The sequence below is a fragment of the Rhinolophus sinicus genome, chromosome 12 (genome assembly GCF_057876585.1).
Source record: "Rhinolophus sinicus isolate RSI-liver-muscle chromosome 12, RSI-T2T, whole genome shotgun sequence".
Classification (NCBI taxonomy): Eukaryota; Metazoa; Chordata; class Mammalia; order Chiroptera; family Rhinolophidae; genus Rhinolophus; species Rhinolophus sinicus.
Genome location: NC_142512.1, coordinates 56,614,578 through 56,641,794, shown reverse-complemented (window position 1 = coordinate 56,641,794; position 27,217 = coordinate 56,614,578). Strand labels below are relative to the sequence as shown.

At 60.2% G+C, this 27,217-nt stretch overlaps 3 protein-coding genes across 12 annotated transcripts in view; 2 read left to right on the top strand and 1 right to left on the bottom strand.

The window, feature by feature from the left end:
- Window positions 1-11,189, top strand: part of SLC38A10 (solute carrier family 38 member 10) — a 38,872-nt gene extending 27,683 nt beyond the window's left edge. For 2 of the 7 annotated variants that reach the window (XM_074320343.2, XM_074320344.2), the window contains exons 12-17: window positions 4,652-4,819; window positions 5,159-5,608; window positions 6,211-6,309; window positions 7,549-7,572; window positions 9,372-9,533; window positions 9,749-11,189. In XM_074320343.2, coding sequence (XP_074176444.2) covers window positions 4,652-4,819; window positions 5,159-5,608; window positions 6,211-6,309; window positions 7,549-7,572; window positions 9,372-9,533; window positions 9,749-10,752 — 1,907 coding nt within the window. In that variant the 3' untranslated portion in view covers window positions 10,753-11,189. The remainder of the gene's footprint in view (window positions 1-4,651; window positions 4,820-5,158; window positions 5,609-6,210; window positions 6,310-7,548; window positions 7,573-9,371; window positions 9,534-9,748) is intronic. The other 5 variants (XM_074320349.2, XM_074320350.2, XM_074320345.2 and 2 more) reach the window with 3 other exon arrangements.
- Window positions 11,190-13,794: 2,605 nt separating this feature from the next.
- NDUFAF8 (NADH:ubiquinone oxidoreductase complex assembly factor 8) lies at window positions 13,795-16,199 on the bottom strand. Of its 2 annotated transcripts, none has more exons than XM_074320353.2 (3): window positions 16,042-16,199; window positions 15,794-15,908; window positions 13,795-14,060 (listed from the first exon to the last, which is right to left on the bottom strand). In XM_074320353.2, the coding sequence occupies exons 1-3, from the start codon at window positions 16,123-16,125 to the stop codon at window positions 13,906-13,908; spliced, it is 354 nt and encodes a 117-aa protein (XP_074176454.2). In that variant the 5' UTR covers window positions 16,126-16,199; the 3' UTR covers window positions 13,795-13,905. The 2 variants fall into 2 exon arrangements, with proteins under 2 accessions (XP_074176454.2, XP_019591178.2); XM_019735619.3 differs by having other exon boundaries at window positions 15,798-15,908.
- Window positions 16,200-16,362: 163 nt separating this feature from the next.
- On the top strand, window positions 16,363-26,268 carry TEPSIN (TEPSIN adaptor related protein complex 4 accessory protein). 3 transcript variants are annotated; one of them, XM_019735616.3, is made up of 13 exons: window positions 16,363-16,522; window positions 18,214-18,286; window positions 18,563-18,654; window positions 18,810-18,903; window positions 20,632-20,699; window positions 20,849-20,927; window positions 21,029-21,100; window positions 21,887-22,090; window positions 22,921-23,095; window positions 23,200-23,313; window positions 23,419-23,497; window positions 23,684-23,818; window positions 24,732-26,268. In XM_019735616.3, the coding sequence occupies exons 1-13, from the start codon at window positions 16,475-16,477 to the stop codon at window positions 25,278-25,280; spliced, it is 1,782 nt and encodes a 593-aa protein (XP_019591175.3). In that variant the 5' UTR covers window positions 16,363-16,474; the 3' UTR covers window positions 25,281-26,268. The 3 variants fall into 3 exon arrangements, with proteins under 3 accessions (XP_019591175.3, XP_074176453.2, XP_074176452.2); XM_074320352.2 differs by having other exon boundaries at window positions 16,453-16,522; window positions 18,563-18,696; XM_074320351.2 differs by lacking the exon at window positions 16,363-16,522 and having other exon boundaries at window positions 17,979-18,286.
- Window positions 26,269-27,217: the final 949 nt, after the last annotated feature.

Here is a 27,217-nt window from a genome sequence, read left to right as displayed (position 1 = left end):
AAGGTCCTGGAAGGGCTGGCCTGGGAGGTGAGTGCACCCAGGTGCTACAGTGGCCCTTGGACTCGTTGCTGCTGCATTCTGGCTTCACTCCTTGTACTAGGAACGTGCCTGGTGGCGCCAGCACCTCGCAAACGCCCCTGCCTGCCAGGGAGCAGTCTCTCCTGGGGCTGTCTGATCTCGGAGGAGCTGGGCATGCTCTGTCCTGCCTTTCTGGGCTGGCAGGTCTGGCAAGACGATCCCCCTTTGCGGGTGTCCTGCGGAGAAGACCTCTGGGGATGGCGGGGTGCCCTGAGGAAATGTGAGTGCTCAGAGCTGCACGGATCAGACTGTCGTTTGGATGGAAAAGTCCACTTGAAGAGGGAGGTGGCCACCGTGCGCCTGCCCTGTTGGTACCCCACTGGGTCCCTTGCCACCTGTGTGTTGGCTCTGTGCGTTGGGGACGCCCCTGCAGAACTGGGCTCAGGCACGGTATCCCTCGCCTCAGCCTCGTCTCAGCTGCAGCACCGCCTGGGGGCAACTTTCTCAGCCTGAGTCAGCGCGGACAGGACAGCCTGTCCCGTGGCCGAGCAGCTGTGTCCTGTCATGGAGGCGGGCGCTGGCTCACCTGGAGCCCACGCGGCCACATCTGGTTTCCATTTGCTCCATGAGGCTGTAACAAAACACATGGCCCCGCGGAACCACATGCCGTGTGTTTTTAGCGCGTTCTCCGTGTTTCTCGCCCGGCCTCCCCCGTAATTGATGGGCGGGCGGCCTCACAGAAGCGGAGCTGGGCCTGTGGGGCCTGTGCTGGGTGCCCCATAGGACTCTGCCGTTGGCATGCCAGCCGGGCTTCCTGGTCCCTTTGGTGTCACATTCAAAATGGTACCAGCTTCCTTCAGCCCGCGCTGGCCCTGGGGCTGACACTGGGAGTGCTTTCCTGGGGACACGTGTGGCTGGCACGCACAGTCCAGAGCTCTGCGTGGTGAGCACAGAGTCGGGGACGCTCCCCGGTGTGGGAACCGTAAGCTGGGGGCGGGGGGACAAGAGGCGCTGAGCCCTACGAAGGCTCACTAGGCAGCCACACGTTTAGAAAAGGTGAGCAGGTCCCTACCTCATGGCTGCTAGGCCCTTAGGTGGCTGGCAGGTTTGTAACTTGTCGGCTCCCTTTCCCTCCCAGCGCCCACATCCCATCATGCAGTGTTGGGGAGCAGCCTGGGCCCACGCCCCTTGTATGTCTCGTCCCCTTCCTGCAGTGGGGGCGACACAGCCATGCTTCTGCTCAGTGGGAAAGAAGAGGAAGGGCCAGGACGGGACCTCTGGGTGCCTGGCTGGACAGCGGACCAGGCCTGTGGTGCTGTGGATGGGAGGAAGGCCTGTAGGTGGCGGCGTGTCCATGCGTGTGGACACAGGTGGCAGAGGGTGACCACAGGCTGAGTGGGGCCTCACCGCCCCTCCCTCGGCTCCTCCGTGATCTGTCCCAAGCAGTCGCCCCTGTGTGCTGGCACTGGCTCTCCGTGCTCAACTCCTGTGACAGATGCCAGCATGCCTGCGAGGGAGACATGGCTCGCACGGCCTCCTCTCTGCTCAGGTCTGGGCGCTCTTGCTGAGAAGGGCTTTAATGGCCGTTGTCTGCATGACAGGTCCCCACTGCCATTGTGATTCTGTCGTTGTTCTGCCCTTGTGTTGGGACGTGCACGGCAGCGAGCCGTCCAAGATAATCACGCTGGCCTCGAGGGACCCAGCTGGATTCCAAAGCACCTCTCAGGCAGGGAGGAGCCCTGTGACCTGGGCCCACCAGGTCCCTCACCAAATGGCACACTTGCCCCACCTGCTGCCCATGGGCAGATGTGGTGCTTGCAGGACCGGGAGGGAGCAGATTGATGCCTCAGTGGCCACCTGTGGGACAGTGGGGTCTGAGGAGTCTTTGGGAGTCCCGCACATTCAAAAGATGAGTAAATAGAGTCAGGGTCCCTTTGCGACTAAGTCAAGAAGAGTGGGGTTTAAAAATAAGCCTGTAATGAGCCACCCCTTCTCATGCCATGGAGGTGGGCACTCTGGAGGGAAGGCAGGACCAGGTGTCAGGGGCGTCACCCCACGGCAGGGCCTGGCTTTGTAAGGCAACGTTAGGTGGCCGTTCTCGCTTTCTGAGAGCGTGACCATTGGGCCTCGTGCATTCCATGAACTTGGGCCTCTCCTCCTGTCAACAGGACTCTGTCTGGTCTGTGGGACTCAGTTGTAATTTTAAGTGACTGTTTTGGTGCTTGGCTGTCTGAGATGTCTGCTTCCATCTTACTGATCACAAGAGACAGAGCGACTGGTTGATGCTGGTGACAGCAGAGCACGCCTCTAGACCTGGGATGGGGTCCCCCTGCACCGTCTGCTGCAGTGGAGACCAGCCTCAAATGTGAGGTCCTTGTCGCTGTGGACGGGTTGCTTGCAAGCTGCGCCCCACACTGCCAATGCGTCTGGCCCCACAGACAGAGCCCAGCGCCTCCGGTGTCAGCAGGCTCTGGCCCTCTGGCCCCTGTGCCAGGATTCTTGTGGTATTACTGGTGCCACCCTGGGCCCCGGGAGGAGGCTGTTGGCCTGTCTGTCTCAAGGGAGCTCCTGGCCTGAAGCACCAGCAGGAGGGTGAGTGTGTCCCTTGTCACCACAGGGCCTTCTGAGTGTGCTTGGAGCCCACTGACAAGCTCGACTGCCTTGGGCAGACTGGATCCACTACCAAGTGGTGGAAAGAGGCGTAAACACGGAATTTCCTGGGTCTGCTGCCCATCACCAGTGGTGGCTGGCGAGTCCTGCTTTGGTAATGAAGTGATGACCCTGAGGACCAGTGAGGCAGGCTGGCGCTGACCTTTGGAAGTCCTGGGGTTTTGAACCTGCGCGGGGCGCCCTCTGCTGGCTGCTCCTGAGCCCCACCCGCTCCTTTCCTCCCAGGAGAAAGGGGGACAGCAAAGCCCCTGGCTCCCCAGCTGCTCCATCCACACTGTCATTGCCCTGTTTACTGGCCAGTAGCGCCACCAACCACACAGGGTGATTTCCTGTCTTTGCGAAACCCGCGGTCTCGTCCCTTCGGAAACCAAGCCCGGGGAGCATGGGCTGTTTTCAGTTAACTCATTTGAAGTTTTATGTTAGTTTTACTGCGGCCAAGAGGCGCTGCTGGTCAACTCCCTGATGGAGAGTTTGGTTCCGTTTTAGAAAATGCCGTGGCCACTGCCCGTGGACAGCTGCAGAGTGGGGAGCCCAGGCCTGAGAAGGCTGCAGGCGGGTGGGGCCCCAGCCCTCTGATTCTCGCTGTGAAGCCCCTTGCAGATGGCTGAGTCTCGACTTCCTGGGCGGCTCCGTGTCCACCGTGGTCACTCCCTGGCCTGGCGGGCCACATGGAGCTCACCCCAGCTGGTCCTTCACGCCCATGATGGACTAATTTTGTTCCCTGCTGAGAAATGATCACTCAGAGACAACTTGGTCCCGTGACAGAACAGAGACTTTCTTTCTTTGTTTTGTCACTTCTGTCCTTCCCCTTCTGGCCTCTTTCTTAACTTCATAATCTGCTAGACAAATACCACTGTTTACAGTGGTTCTTGTTGGAGCATAGGGGCCTCTGTGAGGGGATAATTGTGTGGCAGAGACCAGGACATTTTTACCTGCTGGGGTGATGGCCACATGCTTATTTGAATCAGCCATTTGGATAAACTCGAAGAGTCCAGAGCTGGCTTCCTGCTAACCAGTTCCCCGGCAGCCAGCATGGTCCCGTCTCTCCACCAGTGTGTTTAGGGCACTAAGCCCCAGGCTGCATGTGTGACGGGGCTGCCCTGGGCTGGCATGTCAGGATGACTGAGCTGCTTCCTCTCCTTTGGGTGGCAGGACCTCCCCACATAGCCCCCACGCCCGAGGCTGTGCCCAGTCAGCAGCACTGCCGCCCGCCAGAGACTTCAGTCCCCCCTTTCTGGAAAACTCGGGTTCCGAGATGGGAACAAAGGTTGCTTCTTGCTTCTGGGATGAAATGACTGTTTTAAAGTCTTTTCTCCCCCAGCTAGTTTTTGTTTTTGCCATGTTCGCCTGACATGTAGAAAGTGTCTTTTTTTCGAGAGAGAGTTTCCTAAAAGGCTCCATTTTGGCCCAGTTCTGTGGGCCATCTTTGTGCGCCCCTCCCAAAGCCCCCAGTGAAGGTGCCGAACAGCTGTGCAGACGGTGCACTTTAGTCATCTTCCTGTCGATGCCGATTTTCACCATCAGCAGCAAGAAGTCAGTGGGATTGCCAGCCACCTCCTAACGGCATTTTCCTTAAGCCCCTCTTCTTTCTGGCTCTGAGCCTGCAGGGAGGGGTTGAGCGTGGCAGCATGGTGGTGTCCCCAGGCCAGCAGCCCCCAGCCCGCACCAAAGAGTGGGTTCGTGCTGCCATCTGGTGGCAATTGGCATTGTTACATGGAACGGTGCTCTGCACCCAATTAGGTGTAAATTTCGTTTTGACATTTTTGTTATGAATACACATGAAAAGTGACAGTTTTCTATGCTGCTTAGCTGCTAATGATTGAGCAGGAAAGAAATAACTGCTTAGGCTCTGCCATTGGACTAGGAAATGTGATTACAATCGAGGGAAAACCGCCCGGTTCCGTGCTGATTGGTGGTGTAGCCATGTGTAAATGCTGCTCAATTAGCTGTGCTGTGCTTCCAGGCCAGAAGCCAATTGTGGGCGCGGCCGAGGACGGCCGGGATCAGCCGAAGCGGCCACAGGAGAAGGATGAGATGGAGCAGGCACAGATAAAGGGCCCCGTGGACATGCCCCAGAGGGACGGCGCCAAGGAGAAGCAGGAGGAGGTGCAGCTGGACCGCCCGGGCCAAGGTGATGAAGCCGCCGGGAGGGCCGAGGGTGGAGGCGGTGCTGGCGGCTGCAGGGAGGGCTCCCAGGGCCGCAGGTCCTTCCTCCGCAGCCCTGCCCGAGCTCTGCTCCTTTCTGCATCCTTTGTCCTTCGATTCAGATAGACGTTGTGCCCCTGGCCAAAGCAGCTGGTTTGCAGCCGCCTCTCGTAACTTTCTAGAAATAGTATCAGTCCTCAGCTAGACAGTAGTCAGATCTGTGAGAGGTAGCACTTGCTGGGCTGTCACACCATCGGGCACTGGAACTCAGTTCACAGTCATCCTCCCCGTCTTGTTCTCTAACGCGTCCTCCGTCTCTTGCCAGGTGTGGCAGTACCTATGGGCGAGGCCCACCGCCATGAACCCCCCGTCCCTCACGACAAGGTGGTGGTGGACGAAGGTCAAGACCGAGAAAGACCGGAGGAGAATGAACGTTCGTCCAAACACCTGGATGAAAAGGCTGTGGGGGACAAGGGTCAGATCGTGCCACCTCTGCCAGATTCAGAGAGAGAGAGACTGGGCCAGGACCAGGCCCTGGAGGCAGCGGGTGGTCTTCCTGAAGATCCTCAGAAGGTTCCAGAAGGAAATGGTCAGCCAGCCATGGAGCCCCTGGAGCAGGATCTGGAGCCTGGCGACAGGGGTCTGCGTCCAGGGCCGCAGGCAGTGCTCCCTGAGGGGCAGGAAATCCTGGGGGCAGGTGCAGGGGAGAGAGCAGCCGGTGTCCCGCTGCCAGGCCACGTGGGGGCTGTGGGCAAGCCAGTGGAGAAGGATCCTGGTAGGTGTCAGCAAGGTCCCCCATCCCTGGAGAGGACCCTCCGCTGTGGGGCGTGGGAGAGGCTGGGTACAGGCAGGAACTGATTGGCCTTATTCTGTCCGGTGTTTCCTCATCTCCAAGATTAGCATGTGAACATAGCAGCCCCTTCAGCAGCTGTTGGGGAAAACGGAGTCTGGTGGCTTGACAGCTACTCTAATATCTGTCACACAGTTGTTTGCCAGACCACTAAATGTCAGGTGCTGCGCTGCTCCTGTGTCTGGGTGCACATGCTGGGGCGGGGGCCGGGGGGGGGACACGGCGTGCCCAGTGCCTGACAGGTACTGCGTTGCCAAGTGCCAGCTAAGAGCCGGTCAGGACGGCTCTCGTATGCTAATTGGCAAGGGTGGTTAGCACTGGCTCACTGCCACCGTCTATGAGATTGTTAAATATTTTTTATTACTTCCCTGGTAATCATCAGGTTGAATATAAACTGTGCTGACAGGGGAGGAGGGGCGAAGTGGAGGGTAATTTTAGGAAACATCTGCCGCCTCCTTTTGTCTCTGCCTTCTGTGCCCCCCCTTCCTTCGAGTTTTTTGTGAACCTGGTCTTCACTGTGTGTGCAGGTGGGAAGCCAGGCGCCGGGGCCGTGCAGCAGGCAGAGCCCAGAGGCCAGAGGAATGTGGAGGGACGGGGCGGAGACCATGCCGGCAGCAAGCTGGAGGGTAAGGGCTTTGCCATCTCGCTGCACCCCCCTCAGCTGCCCCCCCAACCTCCTTGCTTCTGGGGCCCTGGGACATCTGCCGTCTCTTCCATACCTCAAGGGATGGCAGGGAGGGCCACAGCCTCTGGTGTCCCGTTTCCTACTGAGGGAAAGACCTTCAAAGGCCAGCTGCCTGCCGCCCCCTTCGCAGCTTTTCTCTGGCTCCTCCCTAGGAGCCCTTTCATCTCCCTTGAAAGAACCGGTCGCTCTGTCACGTGACTACTCTGTCACGTGACTTTCCAGTACCATTTCTTTCACTTCCTAGCACTTCACTTCTAATCCTGTGTTGTCTGTCACTTCACTTTTAACCCGGGGTATTACAGCCAGCAGGTATGGGGGCGTTAGTACATTAAGACTATGGCTTATTTGAGGGTGTCCCTTCCCATGACCCAGCTTGAGGGCCAGTGGCTGCATCCCACCCCCAGCAGTGGCTCCAGTCCCTTGTCTGCCCGTGCCCTTAGCTGGTGGGAGATGGGATGGGGGACATTTGTGTCCCCTGCAATGAAGACCCATCACCTGTCCAGAAACAAGCTCCTCTTGCCTTTTCTCTCCAGGGAGTGAGACTTGCTGAAAATCTGCCTCCAGATTTTCTGCTCATTTTGGGGTGACTCCAGTGGTTGGCTTTTGATAACCCTCTTCCCCATGTCTCCACCAGTCTGGTTTTGCCTCTGTGGTGGAGGTGGTGGCAGCCGCCTGGCTGGCCTACAATTGCCCGTCTGACTTCTTTGGTGACCCACAGGCTTGTGTGCCACATCCCCACCCAGGCTGAGCCCCAGTAGTATCACCATATTTGGTGGCAGTATCCAAGGCGTGGCCCCAGGTCCCTGGACCGTACCCTGTGTACCCTATGTATGTGAATTGAGGTAGAGCCGCCTAGGGTGGGGCCATGAGACAGGCTTCAGTGCCCCTGAGCTGCCTCTGAGGGGGTCTGTGGGGACAGCCCGTCGGAGCTCCTGGCATAGGGACGCCGTCAGTCCGTGCCTTCCAACCCCCAGGGGCCTGGACGGCAGGTCCTGCAGGGGCACTGCGTCCCAGGAACTGCTTTAGGAGTGTCACACGTGTTACTTTGTTTCTGGTTTTAGTCTCTCTGTTTATGGCTTCCAAACCTGTTTGATTCTTTGACTTTTTTCTTTCTGAAAAGAGAATTTTCATGGTTTCCTATTCTGCCTTTCTTCCGTACGCCTCTCAATGGGATGAACAGCTGAAATCAAAAAGATAGTAGCAGGTAGGAATCGAGAGGCGTGTGTCACAATAAAAGGCGTGTCTGTGGAGCATTCAGAGATGCGCGGGCATGCGTCCCATGACGGCCTTGCACGGGGCGCGTGTGGCAGAGCCCAGGGCAGCGCACACGGTCCACCCCCCACCCCTGGGTTGGGCGATATCCCTCAGTTGAAGTCCCCCAGTGCCCCGACTTGCTCCCTTCTTTTACCAATGGCCTGGTCCTTTTTAGGCCTGTGGTGGCTACGCTGTCACGAGAGAACAGTTTGTAAGTGCTGGTCACTTGAGGCCCACCTGAGATGGGGTGGGGACCACGTGTCACTTCTGTGTGTGCATGGCCTGATGGTAATACATTCTGCATGAATGTTAGCATCTGGCGGCTCTCATCCCATCTGTGAGGCTGGTCCCTGTGGTTCTGCTGGGCTACGTGAGAGGTCCGGCTGTGGGCACAGCTTGTTGCCTCCGCCTCTGTTTCATATCTGTTCTGTGTGTCGCTTCTAGCTGGACATGGTGTCACGTCCCTCCCCCCGCCCCTGCGTTGGTGCAGGGCTAGTGCTCCGAGGAGCCAGTGAGGTGGGGGACTTGCTCCTCAGGAACCCGCCTGGGAACGAGCGGTGTTGGCAGCATGTGGGGTCATCCTTGTGCCATCAACCATTATGTGGTCATACGCCAGGGCACCCAGGGTGACAGGATGGCCCATGGCCAAGGTGGCTGGTCTGAAAGCCTGTGGGGACAGCACTTGTCTAAAGGGGGGTATGCAGAGTCCGAACCCATCGACGAACATGGCTTTGCTCAGGCAGGCGTCCTGATGACCTCAGGATGTCTGGATGGGTGCCTGGTGGGGAGCAGGGCCGCTGCAGCTGGGCTGGCTGCGGGGCCCACTGCTTCCCGGGGTCCCGTCCTCCTGCCCTCCACGTTGGCCCTCCTGCCATGGTGGCCTTGTTAGCCGTTCCTCACAGCCCACCCGCCTGCACATCCCGGCACTGGCCTCCAGGGGGTGGACCCACTGCCATCCCTGGGGGCAGATGGACCCCACACTATTCTGGCAGGTCACAGGTCACGCGTCCTTGTGCCTAGCAGGCGGGCCCTGACTGGGCTGTCGCTGTCACCACTTGTAAACATTCTCTCCTTCCTTCCCATGTGAGCTTGCACATCTGACATCCCTGACCCGTCACAGCATCTTTCAAAGCTTCCTGTTTAAAGACACTTTTGTTATAAATGCTACATGAACCGGGGCTGCTCGGGGGCGCCCCTGGCCCACGCTAAAGCATTTGTGGGCTGAGGCTGCCACTGGTGCCAGGGCCACGTTCTGTGTGGGGATCTGTGATAGAGCCGAGCTTCCTCCCCACACCTGCTGCACCGGCCTTCTGCTCGCCTCGCTGCCAAGCTCCTTGCGTGTGGGGCCTACAGCCATGTCCTGGGGGACAGTGTGGGGACCTGCTGAGTGTGGGCTGCCTCAGCCCTGTGGAGATCCCAGCTCTTGTCTCTGCTGGAAAGACGGTTGTTTGTTTTCAGACTTCTTGCCTTGCAAGAGGCGTTCTGTAGGTGCCCGTATTCTCCTTCAGAATCCCTTCTAGCTTAAGACCCAGCCTAGGTCATATTGGTGCCGCTCCGGCAGCGACCTGTGAGCCAGTTAGGGCCCCTGGGGCTGTGCCGGGGTGTCTAGGCCACAAGCCTGTGTGAGAGTGAGGCAGTTAGAATGGTCACTACCACCGCTGTAGAGGCCTGTGCTGGGCCCAGGAGCTCCGGCCCAGCCTCGGGGCGATCTGGGCTCGGCACAGGCTCTGACCGCGGGTCCCCACGCAGAGGCCGGCCGGGCGGAGATGCTGGAGCACGCCGTGCTGCTGCAGGTGATCCAGGAGCAGCAGGAGCAGCACAAGCGCCTCCTGGACCAGCAGGAGAAGCTGCTGGCAGTGATCAAGGAGCAGCACGAGGAGATGCACCAGCAGCGGCCAGCCGGCGAGGACGGCAAGTCGGGGCCGGGCGGGGGGCCGGGGAGGGCATTGTGTAGTGTGAATGCCAGCATCTCCTGCCGTCCCTGCAGCTAGCCCCGTAGCCCTGAGTCCTGCTGGGCAAGTTTACGTGGTGACGTGTACTTAATCCCTGGCAAGTTGGTTCCTTTCAGTCCTGGCATCAGTGGCTTCAGCTCGTTTCCAAGGCTGAAACGATGGCTTCCCTTGCAGTGGACATGCAGCCTGAGGCAGGGGTAGCCGTGCCCAGGAGTAAGGAGCAGGACACCCACGATGGGACAGTGACACATCTGCCCCTGCAGCCTTTGGAACCTGAGCTCAGAGCTCCTGGGCAGCCCCCCGCTCTGCCTCAGGGGCATGACCAGCGATCCCCAGACGAGCCCGAGGATGCTGCAGGCAGAGCCCCAGCTGGTCCTCCAGGTGGTATGGACACGGAGCCCCGCGCAGCCCAGGCCGAGCCGAGGGAGGGCCGGCAGGGTGCTGAGCCCAAGGTGGCCGGCGCACAGGAATGGGTCCCTAAGCCGGACCTCGCTGGGGCACCTGAGAGTCCAGAGAAACATGATGCTGGGGACCCCCCCGTGCAGAGTCGGGGCGATTTTGGAGGAGGCGCCCACGAGAAGCGGAAATCCAGAAAGGAGGCAGCAGGCGACCTGGGCACGGGGCCAGACAAGCCCCAGCAAGTGAGCCCAGACCGGGGCCTTGCAGGCCTGTCCAGCAGGTCGGGAGGAGCAGCCCCCCGGGCCCAGGCTGTGTTACATCAGCCTGAACACCCAGCTGTCTCTGCCAGGGCTCGGGAAGGTCACCCAGGGGTGAGAAAGGAGGCCCTTGGCGGGGGCCACCTGGGTGGGGACCATGTGCTTGCTCCTGGGGAGGACGCTGCCGTCCGAGAGCCTGAGCAGAGGCCAGACCCTGAGCTCAGGCCCCAACAGGCCGTCCCTGAGGCTCAGAAGCCGGACAACGCCAAACCCAACCGAGACCTGAAAGTGCAGGCTGGCTCTGACCTCCGGAGGAGGCGGCGGGACGTGGCTCCTCATGCAGACGGGGGCCCGGCCCCCCATGGCGGGGTCATTATCAGCTTCCAGCCCCTGCCTGGTGTGCAGATCAGCGACCTCCGCAGCGCCCTGGACACCCAGCTCCGCCAGGCCGCAGGACGCACTTTGCAGGGGGTCCACGGCCGCCAGATCAAACAGTTGCCCGGGGCCCTGGAGGAGGCCTGAGCACCTGCAAGTGGCCGCCATGCTTCTGGTCTCATGCAGCCATGCCCAGGCTGCCAGCCTGGAGTGCAGAGGGCGCTGAATTCTGGATGTCACACTCTGAGGGGAAGTCTGAAAGCTGTCACTGCAGCATCTTCTGAAAACGGATTTTGCCATCCCTGGTGCTCCTCTGAGCTCCTGCAGCCACCTGCTGAGACTCCATGGGGACATGGCATCGGCAGGGACTTGAGCTTGGTGACCCGCCACGTCCGTGTTCTGACAGGTGGGTCCTGTGTGGCTGTGGGAGCAGGATTCGTGAGGGCTGGTGCCCCCACGACTCGTCGCAGCACGTGGGCCGCCGAGAGCAGTCCCGACCTGGGATTCCCAGTTCCTCCAGATTTTATTGACAGCTCGTGCTCTCTGAGTGTCGTAGAAAACCTCAGTAAACACCCTGCCGTTGCCCTACTGTTTCTTGTCTACGGGCCCTGGGGTGGGACGGCGAATCCGTTCCTGGGTGTCAGAGCTGCGCGAGTGCCCCTGCCCTTGTCACACACTCTGCTCCACGCTGTGGTTCCCCAAATTGCCATGTGGTTTTTTAGAAATAAGTTAGTGAGGTGGGTTACCTGAGGGAAGACAGTATAGGACTCCATGCAACACACATGAAGCCGACAGGGACTGTGAAAGTGGACCGGTAACCACGCCTCACGGTGACGTGGAACCCGGATGCAGTGCAGCCCTGCAGAGACCCCGTCCGCACGCCGAGCTGCCGCTGCCCAGTTCATGGCCCTTACCGCCAGGTCTGCGGCCCGAATGCGCCGTGACCGGGACTTGGGTGTCGTACAAACGGCAGCAACGTGTGGGCACAGCTGGCCCTGGGTCAGCTGTCCTCGCCTGCTGAGAGGGTTTTTGTGGTGTTTTGTGATGTGTGGTTTCCAAGGAGTAGAAAAGCCGACAGTGGCCCCTGGTCAGGGAGCCGCTCAGCGGGGGGCCTGGCAGGGGTGGCAGGCTGCCCTCTGCGAGCCCGGGGCCTCCAGCACTTCGTCCTGCGTGTGCCTGGCTCCCCTTCTGCCTCGGCCTCGGATCGTGCTGTGCCCCGCACCTTTTGAAACTGTTTTTACTTGTTACTGTAACGTCTGTGCACTGGGCAGCCTGAGGACTAGAAGTGGTAACTAAGTGCAGTGGACGTTTCTGGAGGCTGAGCTGCTCCCTCCTGAACCTGCTCGGAGGTAGAGCACCTCTGCATGTGTCCCCAGGGCGACCCCATCTGTGCAGAGTGGGAGTGGACTGTGTCCAGCCCTATTTACTGGACATCCTACCTGAGACCTTACCTTGACCCAGGTTCCATGTCCTCTTCCGAGGCCACCCACACCCCTGCTGTTGCTGCCCAGATAAGTGTCCTTAGAGCAGGATGACCGTGCTATCGCCTGCCCCCATTGCCAGGTCCCCACACCCGATGCTCAGGGTCCCCCCAGTTGTTCTCTTCCTGGCTTTCAGCTCTGCTCCCCTCCCCAGCCACTCAGCAAAGGAATGAGTCCTTCCCTATTTGGGGTCACGGGTGCCAGGACCTCAGGGAGCTGGGAGGGGCTGGACAGTGCTTTGCTTTCTGACCACAGACAGCTCCTCCCTTTGAGTCCCACCCATTGCTGGTACGTGTGGCCAGCGGTCCAGGCCAGAGATGCAAGCTGGCTACCAGTGGGTGACCCTCCCTGTCGCAGCTACAGCCCCGGCGACTAGCACAGGGCGTGGAGGACAGAAGCCCATGGAGCTGAGCCCTCGATGAACTTGAGATGCCCCTCCTGAGGGCCAAGAGGGCGGTTCCGACCACACGGGAACCTCTGTTGCTGCATCCTGACCCGCGGCAGCCCCTCTCATAAAGTAGTCAAAGATGAAGCAAGTTTGGGGAGGCCAGAGAAGAGCGGGGCAGAGGCCTAGGGGCATCCAGAGGCCGAGAGCTGAGGTTGGTGTTTGGGGGTGCAGCCTGGCTGGTCAGTGGAACAAGCCCACATTGGTCCTGGGTGTGAGACGTGGGGTGATGGCTTCATCTGCCACCCTGGATAGGAATTTGAAAGGGTGGCCGGGGATGGGGGAACACCTGGTTTCCGGGACAGTGGTGGGGGGGACCTGGAGCAGGTGTGCCCAGCTGCAATGCAGGGACTGCCCACGGTCGGAGTGGAGAGAGAGAGGGTCGGGGGGCGACCATCCTACAGGCTGGCTGCACCCACCGGTCCTGAGCTGCAAGGTCTAGACAGATGGCACACAGGAGTTGTGAAGTCAGCAGGCCGTTTCCTGGCCACCCGCCCTCTGCTAGCCCTCAGGCTCTGTCTCCTGTCACCCCAGCAGGAGTAGGGGTCCTGAATTCCAGTGGCTACTGTGAAGTCACTGCCCCCGGCCCTTCAGCACCTGCTGCCCCTCCAAAGCCACCTGGAGAACCGTATCTCAGGGACATGGAGGCTCACCACTTGGGGGGAAGCTGGATGAACTCTGAAGTAGCATCTAAAAGGAAACAAATGCAGACTTCAGTGCTGGGCTCACGGGGCTCTGGGACCTGGGGCAGGTAGGGTCCAAAGATAGTGTGTCCTCTCTGTCCCTGGGAGCGGCTGTTGGAGGAGTCCCCACGCACCCAGCAGGAATCGAATCATCCGGGTAGGCGCACTGGGGTTCCTGCCTGGTCTTGCTGGGCATGTCATTCTCAGGACAGGGAGTGTGGGGGTAGAGGTCAGGGGGCTTGGCTCTCGCCACACTCAGGGAGGGGGCCTGCAGCCTCACGGGACTCAAAGCCGCTGGGTTCCTGAAGTACCTCCGGCTCATGCCGTCTTCACTGCCTTCTACAGAAAAGCACCCCCGTTTCCTCCGATTCCAGAACAGCCATCTTTATCGGGTTCTCTACAGTGGGGGTCTCTTCCTCATGCTGTCCCTCTTCTTTTACCTTTGGTATGTCCTCAAAATTGGCAGTTACATCTAGAGGATTTGTGAGATTCAGATGATGTGTTTTTGGCGAGCATTTAAAAACAGAATCCTGAGGCAGCGTCTCCCATGGCCCACCCCACACAGAGCAGAGACCATGTGTGACCTGCGTGGTCTTTATTGGTGGGTCACTGCCATCTCATTCTAACCCAAACCCGTGTACACAGTGCCAGGGACCACTGCACCCTCTGCCCACGGTTCGCCCTGATGCCGTCAAGTCCTTTTAGCCCTAAGAGCTTTCAGTGTTTCAAGACGTGTCCCCCTCGGGGCCATTAGGACCAGGTGTCTGTCTCTGTGCCCTGGGGCAGCACGTGGCCTGACTGCAGCACTGGTCCTTCCTAACAGCCTTCCTTCAGGGTCTTCTTGGCCTGGAAGATAAAGTACTTTGTCTGAATGGGTTCTTTGCAAGTTAGATACGGCTCCAAAGTAACAACCACCACGCCACATGCCATCTTCCAGCGAACACTTCCAAAGCCTGGTCGTGGGCTCGCTGGTCGCAGCACGGGGGGCCCCTGACCTCAAAGCCAGGAGCCGTGTGGGGACCCCTTCTCCTGAGGAAACACTGAGGTCAGAGAGGGTGACATGCTTGCCCAGGGACAGGGATCACAGGGCGGGGCTGGAGTTGAGCCCCTGCTTTTCCCACCAGGCAGCCCTCTGGCACGTGAGACTGCCTGGGGCTCCTCCCTCAGCGATGTCTTTATGGGATGGAGGCAAAGGAGCGGGAGGTAAGTCACATGACCAGGCACCTGTAACAGGTCACTCCTGACTGACCACAACAGGTGGTGCAGAAAGACCTGTGTGTAGCTGCGAGTGTTCGACCTTTGTCTCACATGTGAATCCTTCCAACTGGTAACCATAGAGCGAGGTCTGCCTTGTTCCCTGGGGTGGGCTGCAAAGCAGGGAAGCTACCAGGAGGTAGGAGCAAGTTCAAGGGACAGGTGCAACCTCGGATAAGCAGCCACATGGATGAGGCTGGTGACACAGGCTGACTGGAGGGGGCAGGACGAGGCGAAAACCACCGAGAGGAAGGTGCAGGAGTTCCCTGAGCCCACCGGGAAATGAGGATGTGAACTGTCTCCCTGAGCTGGGAAGCAGACATCCATGTGCTCTCAGCCATTCTGCTTAGGGTCCTGGAGCAGCAGCAAATTGCCGGGACTCCTGAGTGCTGCCCAGCCAACCTCTGCCATCACAGCCCCCGTCTGACCCACTGAGTCGGGCACCTGGGGCACATTAAAGCCTCAGGGCAGGCAGCCCCTCCTTGGGCTGTGGGACACCCCTTGAGGTCCCCCCAGCAGCTTCTCCCACCTCGGGTCACGTCCGTGTCTCCTCCAAACCTATTTCTCCACGTCCTTTATGAAAACGTGTAAACACAACACATTCTTTACTTGCTACACTGCTTGAGGATTTCCACGAGGCTTTCACTGGCATAGCATTTGATCAGACAGGGATCAGAAAACGTCCTGGCTGAGAAACAGAAGGGACCTGCTGTTGAACGACGGGGCAGAACAGAGTCCAGCTCCAAGAGAAGGACCAGTCTGTTTCCAGCACAGTCCACTTCCACGCCAGTGAAAACCGCCTAGCGCGCTGGTTGGAGGACTTCTCAGCCTGTCCTAAGCTTGGTTATGAGGACAAAGCCAGGATACAATGACCTATGGGCTGTCCTTACACCCTCTGTAAAACGGGGTTGTTGCGCGGGGGCAGTTAGGGTGCCAGGCAACCCCTGGGCAAGTACTGGGCTACCAGCGGTTGACACTGCGCACGCAGCACACGCGGGGTGGTGAACACCAATGACGCCAACGGAGCCAGCGGGTGCTAACGGTGCTCCGCTGGGAGCCCTGGGTTGAGGTCGGTTTGGGCGTTCCCCCAGGCGACAGCACCACAGGGAGTGACAAAGCGCTTGCACACACGCCGTCGCCCCGTCCCCCCATTGACATGCACGAGCTCCGTGGCGGCGGGGGTCGCGCGGCGAGGGCTGGTCGGTCGGCGTGCAGCGTCTGAAGCACCAGCGGGCACCCAACGCCCGCAGGAAGAAGGGGAGGAAGGCCAGCGATCCCTCCCCCGAGGCGGGGCTGAGACGTGGGAGACGGCGGGGGGCGCCTACCTACCGCGGCGGCGAAGCAGCTCCGCAGGGCCTCGAACTCTCGCGCGCAAAGATCCTTCCTCAGGTGGCCGCCCGGGGCCGTGGACGCCTGCACGCACCTGCCGTAGGCCGCTGCCTGGGGGAAGGAAAGGGGCGGACGAGGGTCGCGGGGGCCCTCGCGCCTGCCCCCAGTCAGCGCCCCGCTGTCCGCCCCGTCTCGCGCGATCCTTCCTGCCCCGCAGGCATTACCCCACCGGACACCTCCTTACCTCGGGCCCACAGGCCGCCAGGCGCTCGGGGAAGGCGCGGAGGCGGCTTCGCACTCGCCCCCACACCACTCCGTTCCCGGACATCAGCGGCTCTTCCTGTCATCCATGGGCGCCGCCATCTTGGGCCCGTCCTCTTCCGGCGCTCAACAGCTTGATAGGTCGACGCTTCCGCCCATAACTTTCCCTACGCTTTCTAATTGGCCAGGCTTCTGTCAGGAACCGCGCGTGTGGTCCCCCAGAGCCTTACAATTGGCTTGTATGCTTGTCTGTTTTTGATCTCGGACTTCGGATTGGTTCAGGCTCAAATTGTTTACCGTAGTAGACCTCAGGGCCCGCCCACGCGAGCGATTGGTGAGCTGGACCAGACCCACGCGGTGATTGGAGGAGCCCGAGGCCGGACGGAAGTGGGGCGGGTCGGAAGGTGACCGTGATCATGGCGGCTACGCCGCCGCTGCGGGACCGCCTGAGCTTCCTGCACCGGGTGAGTGCGGGCGGCCCGGCCCTGCTCCGTGCCGCTTCCCACGGCTTGACTTGGGCTAGAGCTGACTTTCTCCCTGGTGCGCCGGGGTCACCGAATTGCGGCTCCTCCCGGGTTCGGCGTCCCCTCCATTTTCCTCTGACCCCCTTCTCTCCATTCCAACCCGCCCGGCCCCTCCAGTCCCCTTTAGCCATCACCCCCTCCCAAGGCTGGGGGACTCCCCTCCGTGTACGCGGCGTGGGCAGGTCAGGCCGACCCTGCGTCAGGTCCACAGGGGGACAGTCAGGCTACTGAACAGAACCCGAGTAGGAAGAGAGCCGTGGGGCGCGGGTTTCTGTTTTCTTTCCCGGCTTAAAGCGGCTTCACAGAAAGAGAAGCACAGCGAACCGTGTTCAGGATAAATAACGGCCAGGCGCTAGTCTGGGAAGCAGGAGAAAACGGTGACTTTGCCCGGAGGGGAAAGCCCTGAGCTCCGTTCCCGTTTGTTTCAGAGGACTGGGCGTTTTAAAGGGAGAGTGAGGGGCGAGGGGGCTCCCGTGAGGGGCTGGGCGGTGTGAGAGCTGCCAGGCCAGCCGTGTGCTGGCTCGCAGTTACGCCGGTCCGGAGCCTAGGGAGACAGACCCTGCCTTCATGGTGGTTCAGGTTGTAGGCCATCCGTGTTCACAGCTCCAGTAAATGCTCCAAGAAGGGGAGGTCGGGGCTCGTTGCCAGGTGTTGGCCAGAGTGAACAGTCAATTCTCCCGGCACGTGGAGCTTCGTCAGGCAGGCGTTTTACGGGGGCTGGGGGCATCCTCATGCTGCTAGAAGCCCCGTCAGTTCCCTCAGCACAGAGGTTCTTTCCACACCCAGAGTTACCTGGTTCTACCGACGTCTCCAGCTCCACGGTGGGTCTCGGTGGACAGACGGTGTAAGTGGTGTGTGCCCGCAGCCTCGCGTGACATTCAGGCGCGTGTTGTTGTGACACTAGAAAGCTGCTGTTCAAACTGTCAGCTGTGGCAGCACCTAACAGTCTGCATTCTGAGTGTCCCTGAGGTCTTGTGTCCTAGCTCACGCCGAGGCTCACGCGCCCCAGATGGTTTTCATCCTTGGAGACAGTATGTCTTTGCGCTAACGAGTCAGCGCATCATGTGAATATGTTTGTGCTAACAAATAAACGTAGGACACAGCATAGTCACTTCTCCTTGTGGGTTATTTCTGTGGGGTCTGTTCCTGGAAGTGGAACTGTGGGGGAGGGGGTCAGGCCTCGTGGTTATATCACGTTTGCTGATCTGTGCTCTAGAAAGATGGACCATTCCCAGTCCCCTGCATGGGAAAGGCGCTCACCCTGAGCTTTTCTGTTTTTGCTACATGAGAAGTAGATGTATTCAAGGTGCCTTTAAATTGTTTTGCACGTCTGTAAGCATAGAGGACTGGGAGCCATGTCACACATCCTGACCCAGGCAGAGTGGCGTTACCACAATGGTCCAGAAGGGAGGCTCCGGCAGGCTCCTTGTGGCTGTGGGACCATTGTTGTCCTTGCTGGGGTCCCTTACCAGGTGGCGTGCCAACAGTGACATACGTGGAAACCCATGCCCCCAGGAACCCCAAGAACTAGGACTCCCAACAGCCCTTCAGGAATGGCGGCCCCTTTGGTGTCTGTGGGGCCACCCTGTGTACAACGGTCACTCACGGGCGGGGCTCTTGCTGCCTTTCAGCTCCCGGTTCTCCTAAAGGGAACGTCGGATGATGACGTCCCGTGCCCGGGCTACCTGTTTGAGGAGATCGCCAGTATCCTTCCTGTGTCCACACGTGGGGGCCCAGAGCAGCACGCAGGGTCCCTGGGGTTCTCCCATCCGGAAGGGGTTCCATGGCCCCTTTCCCATAGTAAAGGTGTGGGCGGGGTCTGAAAGCCACATCACTGATGACGGGGCCCAGGACACTAGAAGCCTGACGCTCCTGAAACCAGGTCCTGGGATGGGTGCCTGCAGGGAGGGCACCCTGAGAAGTTCAGCGGCGGCGAGGCCTGGGCTCAGCTCGCTCCTTCCCTAACCGAGCACCTCCCAGAAATCTCCCACGAGTCCCTGGGCAACAGCCAGTGCCTGTTGGAGTACCTTCTGAACCGTCTGCACAGCGGCTCTGGCCGCGTGAAGCTCAAGGTGAGGCGGTGAGTGGGCCTGCAGACCGATCCTCGGGGCCAGGTCAGCGCCTGGGCTCTGGCCCATGAGGGGCCATGAGGAGCGAGGGGGTGGTTGGGCTGTGCCTCTGAGGTGCCCTCTGGGCCCAGCCCTGCCCCACGTGACTGTGCCTGCAGGTGCTGAAGATCATGCTCCATCTGTGTGCTCACGGCTCCGCGTCCTTCCTGCTCATCCTCAAGCGCAATCCGGCCTTCATCCAGGAAGCTGCAGGTGTGGGGGCCGCACAGCCCCAAGGGAGGGCCGCAGGGAGAAGGGCGACCCGGACAGGCTTCAGCCAGACTCCCTTAGCCGGCCACCTCACCCCGTTCCGCCAGCGTCTGCCTCCCTGCCCACCTGTGGGCCCTCCTCTCCCCCAGCCGGCTCAACCCCTCCTTCCACCGTCTCCGCTCCTCCAGGGCCTTCCCCTGTCTGCTGCTGTGCTCGCTACACTGGCGCATAATTACCGTTTCCATCTGTGCCCTGCCAGACCTTGCCCATCTGTCCCAGTGCCTGGCACACAGTGGTGCTCGGCGAACGGCTACACCACCCTCCCCTGCCATGGGCTCTCTCTCCCCGGGCTGCCCCTAAGGGCCCGAGACCGAGGGCGAGCTAGTAAGCCTTCCGCTCGGAAGGGAAGGGCCGTGGGAGGTTGGTCAGGAGGGGTGGGCGCTGGCCTGTCATGTTCCAGGCTCTAGGTGGGTGTGAGTGGGGCCCCATCCCTCACGCCACAGGCCAGGACCGTCGTGCTCTCTCGCTAACAAGGACTTGTGGGCACATGGCTGGAGATCTACTAGTTGGTGGGGCAGGAATCCGGCCTGGGTCCGTCTAGGGGGCGCTCCACCCTCGGACCCCATCATGCATGAATCTTTTGAAGGGCCAGAACCACCCTCACCCAAGCCGTCCCTGAGAGGGCAGCACCAGGGAGGGGCCAGGCTGCTGTTGACCACCACTCGCTTACCGGAGAACTGCAGCTGACCGTGGTTCTTTGTTGGCACCAAAATCTGTGCAGTTATCATCTGTGCCCAGAGCTCTGAGCATGGCCCCAGGGGCTGTCAGCGCGGTTGGGGACGAGGCTAAAAGAGGATGGCCGTGCTCACACAGGAGGGGCCGCGCGTCTGGGCCCCAGCAGTGGGACCCTGCAGCTTGAGTCTTGGGCCCTGTGGGGACGGTTGGAGGCGTGGCTGGGACAGCAGGCAGCTGCTCGCCTTCCACTGGCTGATTCGGCCTCTGACGGGCAGCCCTGGCTGGGCACGGGCCGTCGTCTGCACAGCGTGGGGCTGGCAGCAAAGGCTGGGAGTGAAGTGTGTTTGTGATGAGGAAGGAAGGAGCCTGGAAGGATGAGGCGGATGCGGCCCCTGCAGCGATGGGGCCTCCAGTGTGTGCAAAGGCCCCGCGGCAACCTGAGTGGCCACAACTGAAGCTTTCTGACGGGCGCCTGGGAGCCTGAGGTTGGGGCAGGGCCACGGGAGCCTTTCAGGCCATGATAAGGAACTTGGGGTCTTATCCTCAAGTCCCTGGGAACCCCTAAAGGGTTTTGAATTGTGCAAGACCCCATTCGTGTCGCCGCTGGCTGGAGAGTGGGTTGAGGGGAGGCAGTTAGGTGGCCAATGCAGAAACGCCGGTGAGAGGCAGTGGGTTGAGAAGGCGCCGTGGTGATGTTCTGGAAGCTGGATCCTGGCCTCGGCGCTGTGGGTGCGGGCAGAGGGGGCCAGGGGGCCGTGCTGGCCCAGCCTCCACAGCGCTGGGGACAATGGTGCGTGTCTGAGAAGCCACATGGGGCAGTGGGTCCTGGAGGAGGTGTTCTGGGAAGTGGGGCTCCCCCAACGCTTGGGGGCCTGGAAGTGATGTCACATGGGATTCAAGGTCAGACCTAATGTTTCAGAAAGCTCACCCTGGCGGGACGCAGGGAGGGCTGACCTGGGCGGGCCGTAATGCTGCCCTCCTGCCTCTGCCCTGCAGTTTTCACTGGGCCCCCGGACCCTCTCCATGGGAGCAGCTTGTACCAGAAGGTGCGGGCGGCCGCCCAGGTGAGCCGACGACCCAGGTCACCCTAGCTGCACTCCTGCTGTTGGACCAGAGCTCCGTGTGTGGCTGGTGCTTGGGGGAAGTGGCAGGGTGAGGGGGGGCACGCTGGGCAGACGTGCAACCCCACTGAGTGCCCTCGCCTCCTGTCTAGGACTTGGGGAGCACCTTGTTCTCGGACACCTTGTCCCCTCCGCCTCCCTCCCAGTCTCCCAGGGTCCTGCCTCCAGCAGGTATGTGACCCACCATGTGCAGCCCTGTCATGGGATTTCCATCCTGGGGGCTCGGGGTCTTCCCCCGCCCCCATGCCAGGATGACGTGGGTTCTCCCACAGGCATGGGCTCCCAGTCCAGACCCCAGGGCACCCTCCAGGGCTTCGGCTACAGCAAGGATCCGGGCCACACAGGTGGGTGAGCGTGGGCGCTTGGGTGTGGGGCTGGGGCCAGATGCTTTCTCAGCCCAGGGGCGTGGAGGGCGGGGCTAAAGTCTGGCACCCCTGCGTTGGCTCCTGCCACCTTCTTGCTCAGTTCTGCGGGAGGGTAGGGCACGTGCAGCCGGGTCTGCCTAACCCACAGGTGAGGGCTCAGTCCTGAGCTCGGCCCCTAGTCCCTGGCTCCTTGGAGGGGGTAAGGGCAGAGGGTGGGGGCTGCCTATGACAGGTGACTTAGAGCCAAGTGGCATTTGTGACACGGACACCACTAGCCTTGTCTGCTGGGAGGCTCGCGTGGGCTTGGGCTCCTGTGCTGACATCCAGCTCAGAGCTCCCGCCCCCCACTGCCCTCCCCCCGCATTTCAGAATCACTGCGTCCTAAAGTGGGTCTGCCTCTAAGGCCTGGCCTGTTCTTGCTCCGGGGCTCACGGCCAGGTCACCCCGGTAGGGTTCACAGAGAGCTCCTGCCCCTGGCACTGGTCGGGAGCTGTCCTTGAGTGGCCATGGAGCTTGGGTTCCTTGGACCAGCCTGAGGAGGCCCATGGCTCTGAGGTGGGTGTAGCTCGGCTACCAGTTCCATCAGGCCTGCGAATACACTGGAGCGGAATTCCTGGGAAGGTTCTGGAAGGGCCTATGTCCCGCCACGCGGTCTCTGTCCAGACTACTGAGCCCTGAGCAGGGAGCAGCCATGGGCGCCTCGTCCTGGGAGAACATGGGACAGGACCGAGGGGCTGACGCCATGTGCCTGTTCCTCTGGTGCAGGCTCTGCGGGTGAAGCCCTCCTCTCCACCATCCAGAAGGCCGCAGAAGTGGTGGCCAACGCCATGCGTCCTGGGCCTGCGAGCCCTGGCTCCCAGGGGCCCCTGCCACGGGGTGACACCTACCAGGCTGCCGTGACGCCTTCAGCCGGCCGGGGCCACTCCATTCCTGGGAACCCGCTCCCTGCAGCCATCCCGGGAGCCAGAGGTATCAGGCGAGACTCCTCCCCTCCCAGGGCCCGGATGGGCCGTTGAGCTCCTCCTTGTCACCTGCTGGGGCCAGGGGTGGAGCAGAAGACCAGGCCTCTGAGCAGCAAGAGCCCAGGTCCAGCTCAGGGCTGAGGAAGGCGGCAGTACCTGTTGGGGGTTCGTGTGATCAGTTACCGATTGGCCCTGAGGGCAGCCACCAGTGCCACGTGTGTTCCTGTGGCCTCTGCGGTGGCTTCAGGCAGACTGTAGATACCACCTCTTTGCCCAGTGTTTGCACACTGCCCAGCACCTCTGCCAGCTTCCCTGAGGAGTGGCAGCTCCTCAAGGGTCCCAGCTCTTCAGACATAGGGCCTGGCGCTCCAGCCCAACCCCCGTCCATTCACCCAGCACATCCAGCTGGCTCCATGCCTGTCTAGGCCGCCCTCCATGGTGTGTGTGCTGGTGGAGAAGCTGGCAGTCGGTGACACCGGGCGATGAAAAAATGACGTCCTGGGAGGATGGAGGAGGGACGGGTGTCACTGAGTGACCAAGGGTCTGAGCCCTGAGAGCTGCTGTGCTGGTGTTATGCCCCTGCCCAGGCCAGCTGCCCCGCATCGTCTCTGGTGCCTGGGGTGACTGCGTGTCCCTGACCTGGGTCCTGGGCCAGGCATGTCCATGCCGCCATCTGCACTCTGAACTGTGTGAGGGTGCATTCCGCTCTGCCCTGGTCTCCTCATCCTGCCGTTTCTGGAGCTGAGCCCAGGCGGCCTCCCTCTCTTCCTGTCCAGGGGTCCCAGGGAGACGGGTGTGCGGCCACTCTGAGGCCCGGGGTCTCACCATTTCTTCCAGCCGTGAGACACCAGCCCGGGCAGGCCGGAGGGGGCTGGGATGAGCAGGACAGCAGCCCCGGCTCTCACAGTTCTTCCCAGGAGAACGGCCGGAGCAAGGCCTCGGACTCGGGCAGTCTGTCAGGCAGCGGCAGCCCCTCGGGGGCCAGCCGGGCGCCCAGCGACCTGGCCGAGAGGTGAGCGAGTCCCTTAGCGCCCCACCCCGCCCTTCAGACTCCCACCTCAGCGGGAAGCGTGGTCTGGAGGGGCCTCGTCCACCCCCCACCCTGTGCCCCCACAGGGTCGACGCCATGACCCTGAGCGACTGCCAGCAGGAGCTGAGCCTGGTCCGGACGGTGACACAGGGACCACGTGCCTTCCTGAACCAAGAGGAGGCCCAGCACTTCGTCAAAGAGTGAGCCCCCCACCAACTCCCAGCGCCCCCTCCCTTGCCCGCTGAGGCAAAGGCCTCGGCTGCCCCCTGCCCGGCTGCCCCCTGCCCAGCTGCCCCTCCCCGCAGGTGCGGACTGCTCAACTGTGAGGTGGTGCTGGAGCTGCTGATCCGGCACCTGGGGGAGGCCAGCGAGCACGTGCAGATGGTGAGGCTGGGGAGTGAGTGAGGGGCACAGGCGGGCAAGGCCACCTTGGGTCTGCCCTGGGGCACGGGTGGGAGGGGAAGTGAGCACAGGGATCCCCGGGATTCAGAGGCCGCAAGACGGGAGCGAGCCTGTCAGATGGGCCTCCCTCCTGGGGTGGACCCTGCTGACCTCCCGTTCACTCTGCAGAGAGCCCTGGGTGCCATTGCCATCCTGGGGTGCACGGACCTGCTCTCCCAGGAGCACATCCTGCTCCTCGCCCGGCCGCAGCTGCAGGAGCTCAGTGTGGGCAGCCCTGGACCTGTGACCAACAAGGCCACCAAGGTGGGCAGCCACTGGGGCCCAAAGCAGTGGGTGTGGGGACACCCTTTCTCACAGATGACCCTCTTGTCCCTGTCCTTTGCTGCCAGGACAGGTCGTGCCCTTAGAACAGCAGTCAGGGCCTCCCCTGGCACCTGCTCGGGGAATGCTGGGCCTCTTCCCGGCCCTGGAACACCCCCTGAGCCTGCCCGCCTTACTGCCCAGCAGCTCTGCTCTGAGGGCAGTTTCCTCTCCTACCTGGCTCAGCTGATGCGCAGCCTCCTGCAGGAAGCCCCCCTTGACTGCTTGGATGGAGTTACCCTGTGCTGCTCCACCCATGTCCCAGCACATGGGTCTGCTTGGCTCGCAGCTCCCAGCTCCTGGAGCGTAGACAGTCCCATTCATTTGTGCCCCCTTCCCACTAATGCTTGAATTGTGCCGAGGCTGCCTGGAATCTCTCTCACTGGGGGCCTCTGGGAGCACCCCCAGGTTGCTGGCCTCTCCCCACAACCAAGCCTCGGCACCTCCATTACCTGCCGGCATCCCTTGGTATCTTCCCATTTCCTCTGTGACCGCTGAAAATTCATATCCTTAGTTGTCAGTGTCAAAGTGTCATTGAGGCTGTGATACACGCACACATTCGACTGGGGTGTCATAGTGGTGTCTTAAAAAAGCAGTTTAAGGCACATTCGTTCCCTCTGTGGGGCCGCCTCTCCCTGCGTGGGGTCATCACGCAGCAGGTTTGATGGCAGGGAAAACACTGTCAGGACAGCAGGCACATACGTTACGGCCCCCGAGAAGCTGGCAGTGATCCGCCAGTGGTGGGATGACAGTGACAAGACCACCTGGGAGCGAACCGATGGCCTGCCCACCCCTGAGCGGGCCCTGAGGAGGAGCACGGGACCCTCACAGATGCCCCTTTTCTCCCACTGTCCAGATCCTAAGGCACTTCGAAGCCTCCTGCCGCCAGCGGCCCCCTGCCCAGCAGCCTCTGTCTGAATCCGGTCCCACAGCCGCCCGTGGGGGCCTGGCTGACCTGCTGACCGATGCCGTGCCTTTCGCTGGGGGCCAGGCATTCCTGCAGCCTCTGAATTCAGCCCTGTTCTCGCCCAGGGGCCCTACACCTCCTCCTCCCCTGGATGGGTCCCCCCTGCCTGCCCCTGGGGACACCAAGGAGCCTGAGATCAGACTGGCATGTTCCGGAGAGCAGGGGGCTGGATACGAGCAGGGCCCACTGGGCACGGACATCCCAAACGGAGGGCTAGAGGTCGGCCCAGGCCTCCGCGGCTGCCCATGGAGTCCAGTGGCCAGTGGCAGCCACAGCTCCTTGTTTGCTGGCATGGAGCTGGTGGCCTGTCCCCACCTGGTGGGGACCAGGACGGCTTCAGAGGAGCCTCCCCAGAACCCCTGGACGTTGTCACAGAGGGTGGCAGCCAAAGACCCTCCTAGCTCAGAGCCATCGGCTTTTGCATTCTTAAACTCATGACCGCATGGGCCTGGGGTCTCCCTGTCCTGACTCCCAGGACCCCACGACTGCTGTCCCCTGTACCACAGCCCCCCAGGTGTCTGCAGTCGGCCTCTTCCCAACTGCCCCAGGCCTTGGTGCAGGGAACCCCCAACCAGGTGAACTCAGCCTGGACTCAGTCCAGAGATGAGAATAGGAGTCCACGCCCTGGCCAGAACAGGACGGCCCTTCCTGTGGGTGTGGTGGTCGGGGGAGCAGTGCCCCAGGCAGCCTGCAGGACTCGCGGGAGGGCAGGAACTGTTCAGCCGGTGGGCCCTGGGCTGCCGGGCCTCCTGCCTCCTGCCATCTGGTCTGACGAGCATACTGTCCAGTCCCATCTGCAAACACCGCCAGGCCCTTCAGTGGGCAGAAGGTGTGGCATGGCCTGCCTGGAGGGCACGGGCAGGATGGGTGGCCCGACAGCTGAGACCAGCCAACCCCTGGACCTGCCTTGAGTTCACAGGCCCAGCGCAGAATGGCACCCAGCCCCTCTGTGAGGGGTGCATCAGGAGGACGGGAGGGCCCATGTGCAGACTGAGCCCAGGCTGTGACCCTCAGCCAACAACCCAGCGAGGACCCCAGGACTACCTCTGTTCTTCCCTCTTCCCGCCAGAGGTTGCCTATTTGGCCTTGAATCCCTATGGCAGTGGGAGGCAGGGAGCAGGACCTCCAGAATGCTGACCTCAGGGTCCCATGGGGAACTCCTGCCTGCCTGCCTTGCCCTCAGAAACAAGGTATTTTTGTGTGGGTTTAGAACTACTGCTTGGATCTTTGGTTTTGAGTTCAGATCCCTCCCTCTGCGTGGGGTGGGGGATGTGGCATAAGCAGCCACAACCTGGGTCATCAGGGCAGGGCTCCCTCTGCCATGACAGCTTCCTGCAGACTGCACGGGGTGGACTCATAGGGAAGCTTGGGTCCCTCTCAGAAGAACTGGGACATTTCCTCAATAAACACTGTTTTCTCAGCTGCACCATGTGCTTTGTGTGTGTGAGAGAAATACCATTAATGAGTACACTTGGAGGACTTTTCTAAAAGTAGGAACAGGTCTTTCCTCCTCAGATGTTTTGAAGAACTCCCCAGTGGAACTATCTGGTCCTGTAATTTTCTTAACTGGGCTTTAAACTATGAAATTCAGTTTCTTAAGTACATATGGGTTTATTTGGGTTATATATTTCTTTGTGAGTGTCAGTAATTTTTTTTTTAAGGAATTGGTCTATTTCATAAAAGTTGTCAAAAATATACAGCCATAGAGTTTTCTGTAGCATACCTTAATTATCTGTTTAATTTCTGTAGGGTCTGTAATAATTTCATCTTTCGTTTCTGATACTGGTAATTTTTTCCTTCTCTTTTTCTGGTTAGTCTGATTAGAAGTTTATTAATATAGATCTTTTCAAAGAACTAGCTTCTGGTTTTATTTCTCTACAGCTTTTATGTTCATTGATTTCTGCTCTTTATTATTTCCTTCTGTGTTGGGTTTATATTTCTTTTTCTAGTCTCTTTAAGATAGAAGCTTAGATTATTGAGACGGTTTATTCTTTTTTACTATAAGCATTTTAATGCTATAAAATTGCTGCTTTGGCTGCATCTTATGAATTTTGATTTATTCAGTTCAAAATATTTTCCAATTTCCCTTGAGGCTTCCTTTTTGTCCAGTGAGTTATTTAAAGGTATGTTTTTTCTGTTACTACAATTTTAATTGTGATACAATAAGAGAATCTTGTTAAAGTTTGTTTTGTGGTCCAGACTATAATCTATCTTAAGGAATATCCACTGTTCACTTGGTCTAGAGAACTACAGACCAATATTCTCAATGTCCTTCATGAACATAGATGAAAAATCCTCAACAAAATATTAGCAAAAACGAATCCAGCAATATATAAAAAGGGTGCCAAAAGGGTCCTATGTCACAATAAGAGGAA